The sequence below is a fragment of the Gymnoscopelus microlampas genome (genome assembly GCF_963454915.1).
Source record: "Gymnoscopelus microlampas genome assembly, chromosome: 17".
In the NCBI taxonomy this organism is placed as follows: domain Eukaryota; kingdom Metazoa; phylum Chordata; class Actinopteri; order Myctophiformes; family Myctophidae; genus Gymnoscopelus; species Gymnoscopelus microlampas.
The window spans coordinates 24,632,829-24,652,374 of NC_139954.1; the positions used below are offsets into that span (position 1 = coordinate 24,632,829).

The window sequence follows — 19,546 nt, forward strand, 5'->3', positions numbered from 1 at the left end:
GTTGTGCGGACAAACTATTAAAAAAAGGCTAGCCTGTAGGCACAGTGAATCTCTTAATGTGTGAGTAATGGACTGGTTCCATCTACAGTACCCCTGACCTCCCTTGCTCCCTTTTCTTCACGCCCCCCCCCCCCCCCCCTCCTTTTATACTTTCATTCTATCTTCTATTCATGATTGACTTCTACCTTTCTTGCCTTTCTCTTAGTTAGTTTCCCCCTATTCTTCTCCCAGTCCAGCAAGACAGCAGACAGGATCAGTCTAACAGCTACAAAACAGTCAGACAAACAGGCGCACGGCGCACACAAGGCAGACAGACAGGATTTGTGTCCGAGGTCAGTGTTCTTAAGCTTAGGCTTAAATGCCACCAATTCACACACAATCTACACACATACACACAATGACTGCACAGTTCATGAAGTCCACATGCACATACCTAAATAAATCCTGCATACTCAGTCTAATAAATACTGGGGCATTAAAAATCTCACAACAAACACTGCTTTTCAAACACAGTTTAGGATGACCTAAATTATATACAGGCCTTGATCTACAGTACTAGTACAACTACCTGCTCTATCCTTGCAGCACGCACGCACACACAGGACGCGCGTGCACACACACACACACACACACACACACACACACACACACACACACACACACACACACACACACACACACACACACACACACACACACACACACACACACACACACACACACACACACACACAGTTTCAGGGCATTAGGCTTTTAAGTAGTGCATTCTCTGAATGTTGTTATCATTCGTTGGGTTTCCCTCTGGTTAATCCCTTTTCTCTTCGGATAACAGTCAAAACACAATTGCTACTTCAAGGAAACTGTGGCAGCAGCAATGTACAGTACAGAGGGCAGCATGTCAGCTGATATAAGACTGCTCCAAAACCCTAAATCACAGCCAATCTGTCAAAAACAATGAGCAGCGCTGAAAGTCGGGATACTAGTAGAGAGTGTGTGTGTGTACTCAGATGATGTCGTGAAGTATTTGACTTAGCTCTGATCCTCTTGTCCCTATGCCATGCCTGCAGTCACACCGGCAGGGCCTATGACCTGTCCTAAGAGGGTCTGTCGTCAAACGTAATTAATTACATAAGGAGGATGGAGGGATATTAAATCTGTATGGTTATCATTTCACCAGTGTGCTTCAGATTGGAGCAGGAAGGAACCATGTCAATAGACAGTGGGAGAGTGGTATTTCTGTGACAAAGCCTTTATGTGTGTGGGTTGGGTTCTGTGCACACATGCATGTATCTGTCACTGTGTGCAATAAAGAGAGCACTCCATTTTCAGGCTTGCCTAAACATGTACAATGCAGGCCCCCGTTCCCCTGTCAAACAGTCTCCTGGCTCTGCGGCAGCCCCTTAACCAGTCGCTCAGCTCTGTCTGACTGTGTGTGACCTGCGTGAGTCTGTCAGGCCTGCCAAGAGCTTTCTGTTTGTAGTACACCCATGAAGTGCTTCAATCCAGTAGTAATACTGAAACCGAAATATTAGCCTCCTCCTCAAACCTTGCAGTACAGTCACTGTCTTCCTCAGCTCAAGATCAAATTATAGTGTTAGTATACCTGATGGGAGGTGAATCTGAATGTATTGCGAGGCCCTGAATTTTTTAACCTACTGGTTATTTTTTTTAAAGTTCCTCCGTCTCTCATTAGGCAGCCTAATATCGTGTTTGTTATCTGGCAGGGTTACTCCAGTCCAAACATTTTTCGTAAGACCATGATGGGTGGGAAATAGAATAGGAGTAGTATGAGTACATTCAATTTGTTTGTAAAACGCTGTCTGGATGCTCAATCTGGTGCTGTGCTTGCTGAGAAGAACATGCTAATGTACTGGTACAGTAGGAGGTCATCTAACTACTAACTGACATTCCACACACAGCATGGGGAAGTTGATTGCATGTGTACTCCTGTGAAATGTGTAAGAGATGGTAATCACGTTGTAATAACATTCCATCTCCCACTAACGGTTTATAATTAGTAACTTAGGACCGTGAGGAATGATGTCAATCTTGTTCCAGGTAAAATAAGGACACAGACAAGGTTCAGTAAAAAGCCTCATGTCAGAGGCAGGGATATACAAAACAATACCATCCCAACATTAATGCAATTAATTGCCATAGTGTTATTATGATTGCAAAAGAGAGGTTCCAGGAGGCTGAATACAATGTCATGACTAATTGCACCACAAAAATGTATGTCAACACTAGTCAACCCGTTGGATAGCCAATATTTTAACAAGTAGTGGTTAAGATGAGCCTCGAGTTGCCAACGAGGACCATAATGTGGATCATGACTCATGGTGCCTAGACTAGTAGCCTAATGCCTAATCTCTACATCTAGACTAGTAGCCTAATGCCTAATCTCTACATCAAGTGGCCAACTGACAGCAGATGAAAGCGCCAGAATACACACAGAACATACTAGTGGAAGTACCTAGCAGTGTTGCCATGTCTGCTTATTATAAGCGACTTTGGGCTTGTTTCACTGTAAAGTCGCTTGTAAATATTGCCAGTTGCAGTTTTTTGGGATTGTTTCTAAAGCGTAGTTGCTTATTTTGGCTGGTTTCCTAATGTTGTCTAAACCAGTGGTTCTCAAACATTTTCATGACAAGGACCCCCAAATATATATGTATTTGTGCCAGGGACCCCCCCATTCAAGATTTGTGTTGTTACAATGTTTCAAAGATATTCATGTTTTCCCCACATTTTCAAGATTTCTTTGAAAATAGCATACCTAGTACCTACAAGCTTGTAGATCGGCTATTTTCAATTAGAAAGGGCTCATCGTGTCATGTTATTAGTCTGGTTGCTTATTTCTCTCGCAAAATGTGGCAACACTGGTACCTAGTCCAACACACTAGTATTACTGCGAATAGCCGAAATGTGGGTTAGCTAGCTCAGCTGACTCACTCAGGTTTAGACATGAAAATGAAACAGTTGTCATGTCCATGGCGCACAGTAGCCTGAAGTGTGCGTATTTAATGTGAGAGCCCCGGCGTGAGACATAGCAAGAGAATAATACCATAGAGCACCAAATTGCAAAGCTACAACACAGTGGAATAAAACCGCAACCTGATACTTACTTCCCAATGACCTCACAGAGCTCGTATACATCTTCAAAGAGAATGTCGTCGTCCGCCATGGTCGGTCCAACCCGGCTGGGGAAATTATCCCCACAAATATGCGTCCCAAAACCGTATGTTTAAAAAGGGGAGACAAAGGCCACAACCAGCTTACGTTTTGACAGAAATAACTGGCGCACACAGCACGATATGCTATAAAATAAGCCCCAGTCACTAAAAAGAGTTGCAATGGAGCTTTTTCCCCCCACTATAAATTCCAATAGCTGCCTCGCCTCCCGTCGGTTTTCCCCAACGCTGCGTCGCTGTGGGCGAATCGGCAGCGGCGGAGCTTCAATGAGCGTTTTTTGAATAATCCGTCTGGCAGGCAGTCAGTCCCCCCGGTTCGGCCCCACCTTTCCCGAGCTTCCCGGTTTAATAATCCAAGCAAAGCCAACCGAACCGTATGATTGTCAAAGAAAACATAGTACACAACTCCACTCGCAGGTCTATCCGCAGCACCTGTCTGTCTGTCTGTCTGTCATCAAAATCCCCCGACACACTAGAATGCTGTTGATAAAGAAATGCAAAACGAACCAAGTGGATAAATGTGTTGGGTTTGATTACAGCACAAACCCAGGTGGGCACTAACAAGGATCTCTTCTTCACATCCCGAGAAACTGCAACGGATTAATGTTACTTTCGTTATTTCAGACAGTCCTTATCTCTGGGGTGATCGACAAGCAGATTAAATTGACTGGACGTTGATTTTTTTTCCTCCAGAACTCTTCTCATCTCGCTGCTTTATTTATTTTTCTCTCCTTCCCAGTCGCCTCTACGCTCCTCTCCCGTTCCAGAGTAGTGTTGCCAGATTTTGTGAGAGAAATACGCAACCAGGTCTATGAAAACAAGCCCAAAAGAAGCAACTTTAGGCCACATGATGAGCACTTCAAACCTAATACATTGGCTATTGGAAAATAGACGATTTACAATCTCACAAGGTGTTGTGAGCTTGTATATCTGCTATTTTTCTTTCTAACAACGCAAATGCTACCTGGCACAAAACATTTTCATGAAAATATTTGAGAACCACTGGTTAAAATAATAATTTAAAAAAATTGGAAGCAAGCCTAAATAAGTAACTACACTTTAGAAACAAGCCCCCAAAACCGCAACCACCAATATTTGCAAGCAACTTTACAGGAAAAAAAAAACCAAAGTCGCTTATAATAAGCGGACATGGCAACACTGTTCCAGAGCTTCCAGAAAACCTGGCTCCTCCTACACAGGGTTATGAAACTGAACCGCCGTCCTCCATTTTGGCTCCCGGCTGGGGATCCCTGGGATCTTTGAAACTCTGTGAGCGTTTGAGCCAAGATGAGGGAGCGGCGGCACCATGAAGCTCTTCGAAAAGAACAGTTTCCTGGCTCACTTTTAATGAGCCCCAGACGTTCTCGTGAGGTGAACCAATCCAGAGCCTACTAACGAAACACAGCCACGCACAAACACAGGCACACTTTGATGTAAGCTTGCGTTTAACCCTCTTTTTCAATGTCAAATAGAACACACCTACTTGCTATGCATCTCATGTCTATATAATGCACTTATCAACATGCGTATATGTACAGTTAAGAACTAAATATTCATAATGCTTTATAACAATAATCATAACACATTATAACGCATTCTATAATGACTTATAAGGCCAAGTATTATTATTCCATGACTGGCTGGACTCTCAGAATTTTCTTTGCAAGGATCATATTGAAATTGCCATAGTTGTAATACATTATAATCATGTTATAATGTATTATAATTACTGCTATTATAGTGTGATTATAAGTCACTCACTATAAGTGGTTTGGGTGCTTTCAGTAAAATAATTATAGACAGTAGGCAGACACTTTTTGGTGTTGTGCACAAATTGAATGCTTTTTATTTTACTTTACTTAAAGCACCTAACGACCACTTATAGTGACTTACAATCACACTATAATGCATTATAACAGTGATTATAATACATTATATAATTATTATTATCATGCATTACAAACTATGAGAAATTGAGAATTATAATAAAACTATGATCCTGGCCAAAAGAAAAAGTCTGCGTGTAACTAGTAATGAAGTATTATGACACTTGACCTTGTAAGAAGTAATTATAAAAGTCTTTATAATGTGTTGTGATTGCATTATGATTACTAGTACTTATGAGTTCTTATAACTATAATTATAGTGTGATAAGTAGATTATAATGCATTATAAGTAGACTTATGTTTATAAATCATTATTGACATGGGATGCATAGCCACTCTTAGCGGCGCCTTGGGCCACAATAGGAAAGTAGTAGGCATAGAGGGAAGAAATCCAACATAAGGAAAAACAGTCTGTCAAAGGAAAGTGTTCCAGCGTGGCAGGCCAGCCTGGCAGGCCAGCTTGGCGTGTTTGATATTTCTGAACGCACCCAGAGTGGAAAACAGCAACCTTTGATGGTTTGAACAATGGCTATGTACAGACCAGCATAATGGTCTGTGCAATAACTAGCTCAGATTCTCCGGCTGATCTCCCGTTCTGACCCAGAGATACTTTGAACTCCTTCACTTGGGGCAAGGTCTCATTCCGTACCTGGAGAGAACAATCCACTGGTTTCCTACCCTCATCCCAGCTGCTTCACACTCAACTGTGAACCGACCCAATGAGAGCTGGAGGTTACGGACAGAGGGTGCCACATCATCCACATTCATTTGCTGATTAATAATAATAATAAATAAATACAAAATAATAAATCATAATAATGTGTGTGCGTGGGTGTGTGCACATGTGTGCATATGGACAGTCTGGCAGCTGTGAAATTTCTAATTAATTTTCGCAAAATGCACTGTTGTCCCCAAAAAGTACGGCCCCCCCACAGACACTGTGTAGTGTGTAGACATGTGGGCACAGCGTACAGACAAGCTAAATCTATTCATATTTCATGGACTCTGGTGGGCTAAACACACTGCCTGCTGGTTGTCTAATTAATGCAGAGTGAATAATTAAGCAGAGTTGGTAAACCCAAGATGATAGCTTGCTCTTTTATTTATGATTCCTCAATAACATCATTTGTATTAATTAAACGGGCTACAGTGTAGATAGGTGTTGTTTTCTTTCTCCCACGATAAATGGCTGCTTAGGAAGCACAAAAAGGCCATTTATTTGGCCCACTGGAAACATTTCTACCCTCTTTTATCGCGTGCTACTGCTGACTGTATATGTACACAGTAAAATCCGGAGTGTTAAATTTTACTATCAGTGTAAAAATGCACCCATATTTTCAAAGTTAACGTTGTTAACACTCCAGGTTTCACTGTGTGTGAGTAGCTGAGGAGATGCTGGGGGTTAGAGTGGAGTGAGAATAAATCAGGACATCAGAAAATAATGTTATCTCAAACAACACACCCTTCCAGACTCATGGCGCGGTACTGTATGTGTGTGATACCAGAGGTTCTGAGCTCCACCATACCCAATAAGGATTTGAGACCAAGTCAGATCCTCTATAGATTGTCTGTTGTACACTAAAAGCTAAAGTGATATTTTGCATGCATGTGCGAGCATGTGCGCACACACACACACGCACGCACGCACGCACGCACACACGCACACACACACAAAAGTTACGGTGATTTAACAGAACACACGTGTGTGCACGCATGCTTGCGTGTGGGGAGTAAAAAAAGACTGAACCAAAATGTCTGAAAGTTTATTATATGTGAACTCTCCATCATTCATTATTCTTTCACCTTGCTTAGGCCATTATTGGCCTTCCCTACCAGTCCAAATTTGGACGGTACAGTGCCAGCGATGACACATATTGGACTGTGACAGCATATACCCCCCAAAAATCTATGTATTAAAATAAGAAATACTACACAGTCAGTGGTTTGTATAACAGCAATGGTCATCATCACAAGCCACTAAAGTAGCTGTGTCATTGACAGGTAAATACAAATTGGAGGCAGTGTTCACAGCTACAGTAGAGAGACATCTTCAGCATTCATAACAATAACGACTCATACTGTAGAACAATATGGGAGAAATCCCCAGTGGCTAGTTTCAAGGAGCAGGGATGAGTGTGCATGTGAGATGGGGTAAAGTGTATACAGAACAAATAGCTACAGTAAAGGACGGTCTGTGATGTTGAGAGCACTTTGATGCAGAATGATCACAGTCTATGTAGCCTACTGAGTCTCTTCAAGGGTCCTGTGATCTCTTATGGATATCATCTACTCCCCTGGAGGATCCTTCTGAATGGAGACATGATCAGAAACAGTTCCACTGTTGAGGGGCTTCACAACTGCTTTCTGGATCTCTCTTGACTCAATTATGCCCTTAGTGTACAATATGTGGTTTATGTGACCTAATGGTCAGTAATGTGCATTTAATAGATGGGGCCAGCGTATGCGCTGAAATGTTCTTTTGAAAAATACGCTAATTCTGTTCAGGTGATAACCTGTTCCGTCCGCTATGGCTTGCCAACCAGCCAACTCGGACGGCACACGAAGATGCTCGGTGCGGACACTCACTCGACTAACGGCCTGCTTGGATGTGCTTCACAAGCCTCAAGGCCTCGCTGTCGACACGCCTGCCTTGTTCTCAAGTGATTTAAAAATGTTTCAAATCGGCTTCATGGTGGTGCTTTCCCATGGCATGGCGGGGATCTGTGCTCCAAGGAGCGCACCTTTCTAGTTTATTGGTGAGTACTGGCAATTTGGTTGTTTAACAGTTATTCCTAAAGAAACCCATTAAACGGCATGCCAATCTCTCCTCTTCTCTAAGTCATGAGACACTGGCATGCATTCTCTCTGTACTCTGCCTCACACCTAATGGACAGGACAGTGCGAGCCTTGCAGCTTTATTCTGAGCTATTTGGAGCTTAGACAGATTAAAGACAGCCCCATGGGCGGGATCAATGCAAATCTCACCCCCGGGATGAGTCTATGCAAACCCTGTTTCATTCTTCAAGAGAAGAGTAAACTGTACATTCCCACTAGGAGGCTGTAGGACGACTATTGCGTGGAATGCATCATTCTTTTGCTGGAATAATCCATTTACTGTAGGGGCTTGTTTGTGTATTTTCTTTATTCTTTAATATCTGAGATTGGCCTTTGATACCTCAACAACCATAGGTTATAGTCCCCGTGTTCAGTTTTTCAAGCTCTCTGAATCTACATACACTATAGTGTATATAGTTTTTTCTCTTTCTCTTTCTTATCTGTTCCTCTGATGTGTTCACAGTCCCACTCACCAGTGGCATAGAGACAAAAGTGTTTGCTCTCAGTCTAAGCGACACCAAGGAGCCCAGTCAGTCCAGGCTTGTGTCAACAAGTGTTATTCCTGCATTGACTGGACGCCTGTCAGTGGAAAACACACATGATCATCAGTAAGTCAATTTCCCTCTGTTCGGTTGAGGCTAATTGTATGCAATCGTATCCCAGGGGCCAACAAAAACACATAGAAAGCGATCATTAAGCCAGTCCGGCCCGACAAAGACGAGGGTTGTCCTCAGCAGTGAGCGACTCTTCTGATGTTATTAACAGAGCAGAAATCAATGCTGGTTAACATGGGCTGGATCAATGCACGTCACGGTCCACAGGATGGATGAATAATTTGGTTACCGGTGGGCCTGACGAAATTAATGAAAGTCAAGGTGTGTGTGTGTTGTGTGTTTGTGCACGCAGACGTAGGTCCACATATGTGCAAGTAAGTCTGCATGGATTCTGCAGTGCATACCAAAAAAAGAGTGCCCTTCGGCTTTTGGCCCCGTCCTACCCCACCCCTCATGCCCCCACAACAATCCCCCACCCATCATGACCCCACAACAATCCCCCACCCCTCATAACCCCACAACCCCCCAGCTAAGCCCTGTGGAGGACGCCTATAAACTGGGCAGACACTAGATGGCCTGCCTGGCATTGGCACAACTTGCATAACTGGGGTCATCTTCTTGTTATTTTGTCGTCCACTTGGAAGAGGCTGGCCTCTGAAGGTGGTCTATACAGGGGACAGGTGGTGATTATGGGGTCGGCGGTTTGGTCAGGCTCCCCACACTCGCATGCTGCGCTGTCTGCCAGGCCCCACTTCTTCAGAGAGGAGACCATTTTGTCGATTTGAAGAAGCCGATCAGTGTGACAACAATATGGTGCACACACAATGTAATCTCTCAAGAACAGATTCTGCTCTGCGTTTGAATCTGTCGGGGAGTTCGTCATATCGTGTAGTAGCGGCCGTCAGTCTCGAGAGACCATGGCACAAGCGCACTTGGATTAGATCAGGTGGTGCTGAGGGAGCAGTGCATAGTGTGGCTGTAGTTGTTCCACTGTTTATGGTCATGCCCAAGATTAATGGACTTTTGGAGGGAGATTGGGCAGGAAATACAAAGGATACTTTTAATTAACATTGTACCAGAAACTAAGTTCTTTCTGCTAGGCCTCTATCCAGTTGGACACAGAATAAGGCGCAATGAGAGAATATTCATAGATATTTGTCTTTTACAAGCCAAAAGAGTAATTGCATTGACCTGGAAGAGGCCGGATAGACCAAGTATTGCACAGTGGTTCAGGGAACTGTCTTTATGCCTACCCCTAGAAAAAAATCACATATATACTTAAGGACAAACAAGAGATGTTTCAGGAGGTGTGGGGTCGTCTGTGTAGAAATATTGTTAGTGGGAATGAAAACATATTGGTGCGACTATGTTGAAAGGCTGAAGGCAGACCAAAACCCCGGTTTCCTTGCGGACGTGTGCTACGTCGACTTCCTCCCAGAGCCAAGTGAGATAGTTAAAAACAGCAGAGGGCGCTGTTTTTCCTTTTCATTTGGCGATGGGTTCCCAGATTGCACACAATGTAACATTCCAACACAAACACATCCAGACGTATGTATGTATTGTATGTATATTCACTAGACGGCAGTCTGTGCTGCATGCCAATCCATTGGCCTTTAAACTCTATCGGACAATTACTGAATTAATTAAATAATCATTAAATATTCAGCGTCCCAGCTTATGAGTGGTTGCTGTGTGTGTGTATGCAATACTATGCATGTGTGTTTTAAGTGTCAGTTTGTTCTAACCCCCCAGCTGCAGTACTAAAAATGTATATATATAATAATGAATGCGCTGCATTGAAAAATAGCTCTATTTGGTGTTTGCTCAATTTCATCTGCCCTGCGGTGCTGGGTCCCCAGACAAGCAAGTTGAAAGGCATGCCGAAGGAATGTAATGGACACATTTTTAATGGACTGTTGCTCCTTGCCGGAGAGGAGAGAGGGAGGGAGGGAGGAGAAAAGACAATTATTCACCCTGTCCGTTCTTCCGTGAAGACACATGACTGCGGAAGGCAGTTAGGAGAATATTTTTAATTGCATTTTACGGAGTCAAAACATCATTGGAGATGTCAGGGCTATGGCTTCTGCAGGGGGGGGGCAGTGAACTGTGGCATGGGCATGTGTGCACACTCTGGCATATACATGCACACAAACACGTGCATTCATACCACACACACACACACACACACACACACACACAGACACGCACGCACGCACGCACACGCGCAAGTACACTGATTGAGTCTAAGGCTAAGCTAATGTTGATTTTCATCAATGGTTTAGTTAATTCTTTTGCATCAATAAAAAACAACAAGCAGTATCATCTGCTTTGTACTTTGGCCAGGCATTTCGAATGTATGAAGATAATAAAAAAAATAGACAGACAGAAAGAAAAAATGGGGGATGGGTAGATAGAGTGATACTGCAGGGATATAGTGAGACAGAAAATGTGCAATTGCAAAAAGAAAAACAAAATAATATGAGTGGGGATATTCCTCTCAGGTAATTGAATACAAAGGTAGGGCCTCCTGAGCAGCGGGAGAGTAAATTGAGATCCTCTTTGCATCGCTCGGACTGGGACTGTATGGTGGTAACGTACGGCTGAGATCACATCATTAAATGTAAGGCAATGAGTACACCTGTGTGTCGGTGTATGCACGGGTGTTTTATGCATATGCACGTCTGAGCCAGCAGCATCTATATCTGCATGCTTTTGTTTATGCCTTAACATAAATGTATTTATCAAGCAAGCATGTGATGTGTGCTGTCATACATTCTCATGTTATATTCAGAGGCAAAGCATTGTGGGAGCCAGTGCGAGGTACACAGTAAAATCCTCAGTGTTCATTTATCCATTCGTAACTCTGAGAGGGTACAAAATGTAAGCAAATGGACCAGTAAGGGTAAATTTTGTACGGTCTCAGAGTTAAATTGACTGTGTAGCTGCATCATAATCAGACTGACATGACATGATAGCGTGGGCCAGTGAGCCATGATGAGTCTTTCACGTGGCTGTTACATACTAAAGCCATCACCATCACTCAGGTAAATTGCACTAAACGCTGGGGGGAAATCGTTCACAATACATTATATGCGCTGCATTGCACAAAATCACCAATGCATTCATTATTCTGCAGGATTCTCGACAAAAACAAAACAATTCCACCTGACAGAATAGTGCACATTTGTAACACAGGAGTGAGACTTGATGATCGCAATGACTCTATTCCATTTACACTGCATCACGTTTTAAATGTAATTGTCGGTCTAGAAACGTTATGTGAATACATTTCCACTCATATTTGACAGTTTGGATTCATCCATACTGTATATAGTATTCTATATAGTATAAAATAGTATACATACAGTATGGATTAATCCAGACTGGTCAACATGGTGTCTTAGACTGGGGTGTCATAGCATTTGCGCCAAAAGACGCAAAGTTAATATACTGTACTGTATATGTGCAGTGTGTGTGAATTGGAGTTGGAGGGGTGATGCTCTTTCAGTGTTAGCAAGGTAAGTGAACTGACAGATGGCCTTGTAATCACTTGAGAGACAAGTTTCAGAAGTCTACCACTCCCTCCATATTGTAAAGCCTCAGGGCTGCTGCTACAGAAGAGTGAGTTGCCGTACCTCACTATGGTACCACACCACGGCTCACTGAGTCACTGCACTGTCACTTACTGAAGTCCTGTCTGAATACAGGGAGATGGAGGACAGAAAACAGACAGAAAGAGAATTAGTGCTTTAGAGGAATGTGTGTGTGTGTGTGTGTGTGTGTGTGTGTGTGTGTGTGTGTGTGTGTGTGTGTGTGTGTGTGTGTGTGTGTGTGTGTGTGTGTGTGTGTGTGAACGTGAGAGCATCCCAATGTACGTTTTATAATGAAGGTTCATTTATGTTGGGTTATACACTCATTCACTTAGGTGCTTGCTAACAGGGCTACGAGTGTGTGTGTGTGTGTGTGTGTGTGTGAGTGTGAGTGTGAGTGTGAGTGTGAGTGTGAGTGTGAGTGTGAGTGTGAGTGTGTGTGTGTGTGTGTGTGTGTGTGTGTGTGTGTGTGTGTGTGTGTGTGTGGGTGTGGTGCTGTACATCCTCGGGTGCTGCACAGTGACATCAGTCTATAGGAGCTTTCCTCACTACTGCTTGAATTCTATTCTCAACCTCAAACACATGTCAGACTTTCTCTGAGTGCGTGTGCGCGTGTGTGCGTGTGTGTGTGTGTGTGTGTGAGAGAGAGAGAGAGAGAGAGAGAGAGAGAGAGAGAGAGAGAGAGAGAATGTTTGAGTGTGCAGCTTTTTGATGAGTGTTCAACTATTCCCCTGGATGATATGTGGCTGTCAGCAAAGTGCCCATGTATGCTTGTGTGTCTATGTGTGTGACTGCATGTGACCATGGATGTGCGTGTTTGTGTTTTAAGCCAGACTGTACTCCGACGTCTAGGACTTGGTTGTGGCCAGTTGTACTTTTCTCATCACTACTGCACGCCGTGTGGTGCCCCCCCAAGGTTGGTGCCCTGTGCTTCAGCACCTCAAGCCCGTTGGATAAGCCATCACTGCTTGTGTGTATAAATAGTAAATACTAAATACACAATAAATATACAGACAGGTAACGAACGGAGAGTGTATGGGATTTGTTCAATTTCTTTGATATCTGGTGACTATGAAGGCCATATATTTCATATAACCTTCATACTCATCAAACCATTCAGTGACCCCTCATGTGTAATGGATCGGGGTATGGACATCCTAGAAGAGACTGCTCCTATTAGGATAGAAATGTTTCATCATGGGATAAAGGTCATCACTCAGTGGAACCACAGCATAACAGAGACACTAGACCTCCTCAATGTAGGGGTCAATAATGAGAGGCTGTAATGAGTCTGTGTGTCTGTGTGTAGTTGTCTATGGGCTGTTCTAGCTGACAGTCTGATCACGTCCTCTTCTGTTTTTCCTTTCATCACACTAATGCACAAGCATCACGGTCACTGAATTTATGTATAGGCCACAATTTCTATTTACTGGTTTTAGCCTGTAGATCTGTACTTTAGTAAAGGGAGACCACGACGTACGTGTGTGCACAGGTGGTGCCTGCACAGTAGCTCCTTATGCTGTGTAGGTTTCATTTGTCCACACATGGGGGCACTGAGTTTTTTTTTTTCATGTCCCAACCCATGACTTATATTTGTACCAAGTTTGGACCCAATTGCACCACTGGTGTACCATGAGAACGCAAATGCATAAATCTCTTTATGGATTCTAACTAAGTGTATGATACATGATGATTATCCCCAGTCAAACAGACAGACAGCAGACTCACAGACAGACCCATTTCGACCCAAAACCGAGATACATCACATCTGCAGTTTAGTACTTATTTGACATTGTTAGCTTGCCTCCAAGTACTATGAAGTTAAACAGCAATTAACTAGTCAAAACAAGAATAACAAATATCTACATTGGTATTTGCCTGAATGCTGCTTTTATCCTTCATAAACATTATGCCAAAAGACCCTACCTGTGGTGTGGGCTAAATAAAAGCTTGAGTGGAAGGACCCATATCAGCTGCCAGAACTCTATATAAACTGATCCCTGAGCCTGGGGAAAGTTTCAACTGATCCCACTGGAAGCCCTAAGCTTGGCAGCCTTGCCGGTACACTTCTCCTACAGGGTACAGTACAGAGGAGGCTGCTTTATATGAGCTCATCACTCACATCCCCCTATGATCGCAGCCCAAGGCCACATGATCTGTCTACTGCAGCTCTCCTCTTATCCTCCCCCCTCTCTTCCTGTATCCTCCCCTCCCTTCTTCACACTCTTCGCTTCAGTCTTCACTCAGTCGTCTCAACGTTCCACTTAACCACATGAACCCTCGCGTCCCTGTTCAGGGCATCTCATAATACACATCTGTAAAAATAAGCAGGCGAACAGTCTTTGAAAATAGCTAAAACCCCACAACTCGGTGGACTGTGAGCTTGTATATGGGCTATTTTTGCTATTTGACATACAACAAAGTATAGGGTTTAAGTGCTTAAAACACCTTGGGAGGAGGCATGCCATTTATGGATATAGCAGAAGAGATGGATGGAAAGAGATGTGCACAGCTCGACAGGTTGGACGAATGGACCAGGAGTCAGATGACTCAACTGGTAGAGAGTCGGATAACAAATGTTATTGTCCCACATCATCCCTCAACATCAATCTCCCACTGAACCTGTGACGCAATTCCATTGTTTTGTATTCAGCATATTGCAATGAACACAAAGGTGGTTTGATATGTTTGTGTGGGTGTGCGTGTGCGTGTGCGCGTGCGCGTGCGCGCGCGCGTGTGTGTGTGTGTGAGTGTGTGTGTGCTGAATGTGTATGACAGCTGTGAAAAAGATGATTGACTTCACCCCTAGGACACATATGTCTATAAAGATGCAAGTCCATATTTACACTTTTTCGGCACCGCGCACACGCACACACACACACACACACACACACACACACACACACACACACACACACACACACACACACACACACACACACACACACACACACACAAAACGGTTGTCATTTTGAATACTGATCAATCACACAAACAGCCAGGACTCACAACACTAACAGAGGATTCAGGTCAACAGTGAGACCATAACTGACAGTAGAGAGAGAGGCTGAGGAGATTCCCTGCCTGGCTTGGAAAATAACAGGAATATTCTAATTAATTCAGCTGGGGCTTCAAAGGAGAGGGAAGCTGAAAGTGAGTATTGGCGGATTTGAGTGCCATTGGTGTGTGTGTGTGTGTGTGTGTGTGTGTGTGTGTGTGTGTGTGTGTGTGTGTGTGTGTGTGTGTGTGTGCGTTCTGCCTCTCTATTCCCCTTCTGAAGGGAATTAGCATGTTAAGAACCATACCATGCATGCGCACACACTCATGTGTAGAAGGGCGCAGACATACATGTACTGCATGCATTGCATGTATATTCACGCGTGAGCACACACACTTAACCAGTAAACAAAACAAACATGTTCATGCCTCTCCGCACACATAGGCACGCACGCACACACTCACAGATAAAACCATGGCCACAATGTGGAGAGGGGGCTCATTTGAAGCCAGCTTACTGTGAATGCATCATGCCTTCTGGGCAAGGGATGCCAAAATCCACAGGGGATGCACACCATTAGCTTCTAATCAATACAAATGGACCCCCTGAACATGCAGAGAGATAGTTGCCAGAAATCTCTCTCGTTATCAAAACCATGAGCTCGATGTCAGAGCCAACAAGGTTGTAGCCCCAAATACGGTGTGCAAATTTAGCTTATGACCGTGCGACCGCAGACTGCAGGCAGTGTTTTGTTAACGGTGCAATGTGTGACTAGTATTGTGTTGAGACTGCTGGGACTCTGCACGAGTGTGATAATGAGAGTCCTGGTGGAGAGAGCTCAGCGCTTCAGTAGCTCCCCAAAGTCAGCACTTCTAACACACATGGCATCGTCTGGAGCCTTCTCTCCACAAAGTTGCCTGTCGTCACCGGCGCATGCACACAGCAGCACAGGGTAACAGAGTTGGGAGCAGTAAGTGTGTTCTCGTCTCCGCAGACAGACGATGCAGTTCAGGATTCACCGGACTTCAAGGAGATTACGCTGGAGAGTGGCGGAAGGCAGCAATTAAAACCGTTCTCTCTCTTACTCTGTCCCTCTCTCTCTCTCTGTATGTATGTATGTCTCTCCATCTACAACCCCCTCCCCTTCCCTATTTCTCTTCCGTCTCACCCTCCACCTTCTTCTTCCTCTCTTCCTACCTCTCCTTGCTGGCATCCCATACTCACACGACCCACAGGTTACTATGGAAACTGCTTCTATTCCTCCCTCTCTTCCTCCTTCCATCCCTGGAGACCACCCCCACACAGAGACACCTTCCATCCCTGGACCTCCCAAACCACTCCCACACAGAGACACCTTCCATCCCTGGACCTCCTAGATCACTCCCACAATGTATGTTCCCATACTCACCCACCTAGCTCGGCCTTTCTTCTCACATAACCCTCCCACCTCCCCCTCTATATGTCACCTGCATTCTCTTTCTTATTAGAAGCCTCTCTCTCTCTCTCTCCCTCTCTCTCTCTCTCTCTCTCTCTCTCTCTCTCTCTCTCTCCCTCTTTTTTGTGTGATGTTTTCTCTGTCAACAGAGACAATTTGGTACAGATGGATGGATGGAGGGAGAAAGGGATACAGAGAGCGAAAGAGAGAGAGAGAGAGATGAGCAGAAAAGTGGAGGGCAGAGGGATAGAGGTGAGGATTGAGACGTGGTGAGGGGAAAGATGGAGGGAGTGATTTAAAATGGATTTAGATATAAAATGGGTAAGATGATTGCTGAGAGAAAGGAGAGAAGATAAAAAGATCAGTAACCTCGAACTTTGTTTCAAACTAAACTACCCGATTAATAGCAGGGGACACCCTGCTAATATATACAATCTTCCTTTAAGGTAAGATATTCATATTTTAAGCCCAGTCCAAAACCAAGCTGTTTAAAGAACACAATGATTAGTCAATTAGCATAACAAAGTAGCACAACACCATATGAAATATAGGATCAAATTCGTTCTAGTGAAGGGTGGAGTAGTATAATGATTTAAAGTTGTATTACTGCTAGTGCTCATATAATAAATTGTATCTATTAACATTATGGTACATTTGAACATCATGAATGTATTTTATATTTTTATATATTTTTGTGCATTTATTTTTAGTGTATAGTCTGTTTTACACTCCATTTAGCTTGTTGGCATGTATTGGTGTATGAATAAACAATAAAAAGTGTGATCCTTCGAAAATGCTTGCAGTGTGTTGATTTACAATATGTCAGACACATAAAAAATCGTCAGCCCACTGCCAGATATTTTTCACTCGTTTCAAGGACAAAACTCCCTTTTAAGCTGAATCATTGGTTACGATGGAAATTAATTTCTCATTGTGTAGGTGTAAAGGATGTGGTTGCTTGCCTGTCGCATAGGCAAGAGCATATCAAAGAATCTTTGATATTTAATGAGTGGGGAACAGCTGCCCCTTCTTATCATAAGTCTACACACACACGCACACGCACACACACACACACACACACACACACACACACACACACACACACACACACACACACACACACACACACACACACACAGCAATACATTTGATTTGATTTCATTGCATTATTACTATTATCTCTTTTTTCTACCCTTTCTCGCTCTGTCTGTCTGTCTCTGTCTCTCTCTCTCTCTCCCCTTATCAATTTCAGTGTGTTCTAACCTCTCTTTCCTTGTGCAGCTGGTGGATGGTGTCAGGCTGCTTTGCGAGTGACGGCTTCCAATGGCTCCACCTGAGGGTCTGCCACTCTTCATTGACCCACACACTGAGAGAGGGCAATAGCCACTGTGTGTGTGTGTGTGTGTGTGTGTGTGTGTGTGTGTGTGTGTGTGTGTGTGTGTGTGTGTGTGTGTGTGTGTGTGTGTGTGTGTGTGTGTGTGTGTGTGTGTGTGTGTGTGTGTACACCTATGTGTATGTATGAGAGAGAAAGAGAGATGGTGAAAGCAGTGGTTCCCAAATGGAGTGCCGTGAGACAAATCCAAGTGAGCCCTGGAATTTTGTGACAACCACACATTATTATTGCAATATACAGTACTACTACACAAAAAGTTATGAATTATCTTTAAATTTCAATTTCTATCTCAATTATATAGAGGCAAATTCTATACCCTAAATATATACATTAAATAACTCTCAACCTGGCATCCCTATTTGGGGCATATCATCATAGGATTTAAAAAAAAAAATATTATGGGGCCAAGCACGCCAAGTAGGTAGGCACCCTTTTGTATTTGTTAGTTTTATTCTTCTCACGCCCATCCGTGCAGTCGCTTTTCACGAAACTTGGCATAATGGTAGAGGGTCATGGAAAACGCCAGAGTAATTAAACTCATTGGTCAAAAGGGTGGTGCTACAGCAACCAATTGAAAATGCTATTATGATGCATAAGGCTAATTAGAATACTAGTACAATGCATCTATGTTGTCAAGATGAAGAACAAATATTGCCAAACTTTGGTCATGATAACTGAATTCTTTGTTTGAAATCTGCATTATAAGCAACAAAATACAGAGATTACAAAATCCACAATCCCTCGGCACTCAGCTCAGCTGTTTCCAATGCTTATTGTTAATTGCATATGGGCTTTTTTCTCTCAAATTCAGTCTAGGCTTATTGCTCTGCCCCCGTTATTGCTGCTTGCAACAATTCTTTTAATGCTCTTTACATTGACATTTGTCGACATAGTGTAGCATGGCATGGAATCCAATTTTCATTGGACAAGATAGTCTGTTTATGTTGTGTAGACCATTGTCTTGATAACAGATCTTTTAACAAGAGTTTGAAATATGCCATTATAAACACTAATTTCTTAATTGCAAGGTTTTCTTTCTCTCAAATTCAGTCTATTATGTTTCTAAAAAAAAAAGTAAAAAAAAAGAAGAAAAGTTTGAGACAGCGAGAGACTGTGTAATGGAAGACAGAGAGCGAGTAGGCTAGTAATGTGATTGGTTATCATTGGATCCAGTTGTCGACCTCACAATAAAATCCTCAGTGTTAGTTTCACTCTGAGGGTAAAAATGTACCTGTCCATTGAGGGAAACGTTTTTTAGATGATTTTACTGTGCAGTGCTGTCTGGGTCTGATTCAGCAGAGTTCTAAGGTGTATAGAGACTTTGTTGCTCTATCTCTCTGTTATGCCGAACTGCCTTTGCATAGAGTCCGAACGCTTCTCCTCCAAAAATTGTCCGATGAGTGGCTGCGACAGTGCATTGTTTTTTCGATCAAACCCAGTTCGATTCCCCTGATTCTTGTTTTTAACTTAACTTCTACTCCATCGTACAACGATAACCCATGCTGAAAATAGCAGATCTACAAGCTTGAGCTTGTAGATAGGATATTTTTGGCACAAGACACAGTCGTACAACTAAGTATACTGTAAATCAGGTCCTAAGCACGCTAATTTCTCCGTCGCTCCCATTTCCTCAGTTCCTCCTGTTTCTTAACCCCTCCTCTACCTCC

The 19,546-nt window shown here is 43.3% G+C and overlaps 1 protein-coding gene across 7 annotated transcripts in view; it reads right to left on the minus strand.

Moving 5' to 3' along the window:
* Positions 1-3,950, minus strand: part of caska (calcium/calmodulin-dependent serine protein kinase a) — a 132,125-nt gene extending 128,175 nt beyond the window's left edge. For all 7 annotated transcript variants that reach the window (XM_084083950.1, XM_084083948.1, XM_084083946.1 and 4 more), the window contains exon 1: positions 3,123-3,950. In XM_084083950.1, the coding sequence (XP_083940076.1) occupies positions 3,123-3,181 (59 nt within the window). In that variant the 5' untranslated portion in view covers positions 3,182-3,950. The remainder of the gene's footprint in view (positions 1-3,122) is intronic.
* Between the last annotated feature and the right edge of the window lie 15,596 nt (positions 3,951-19,546).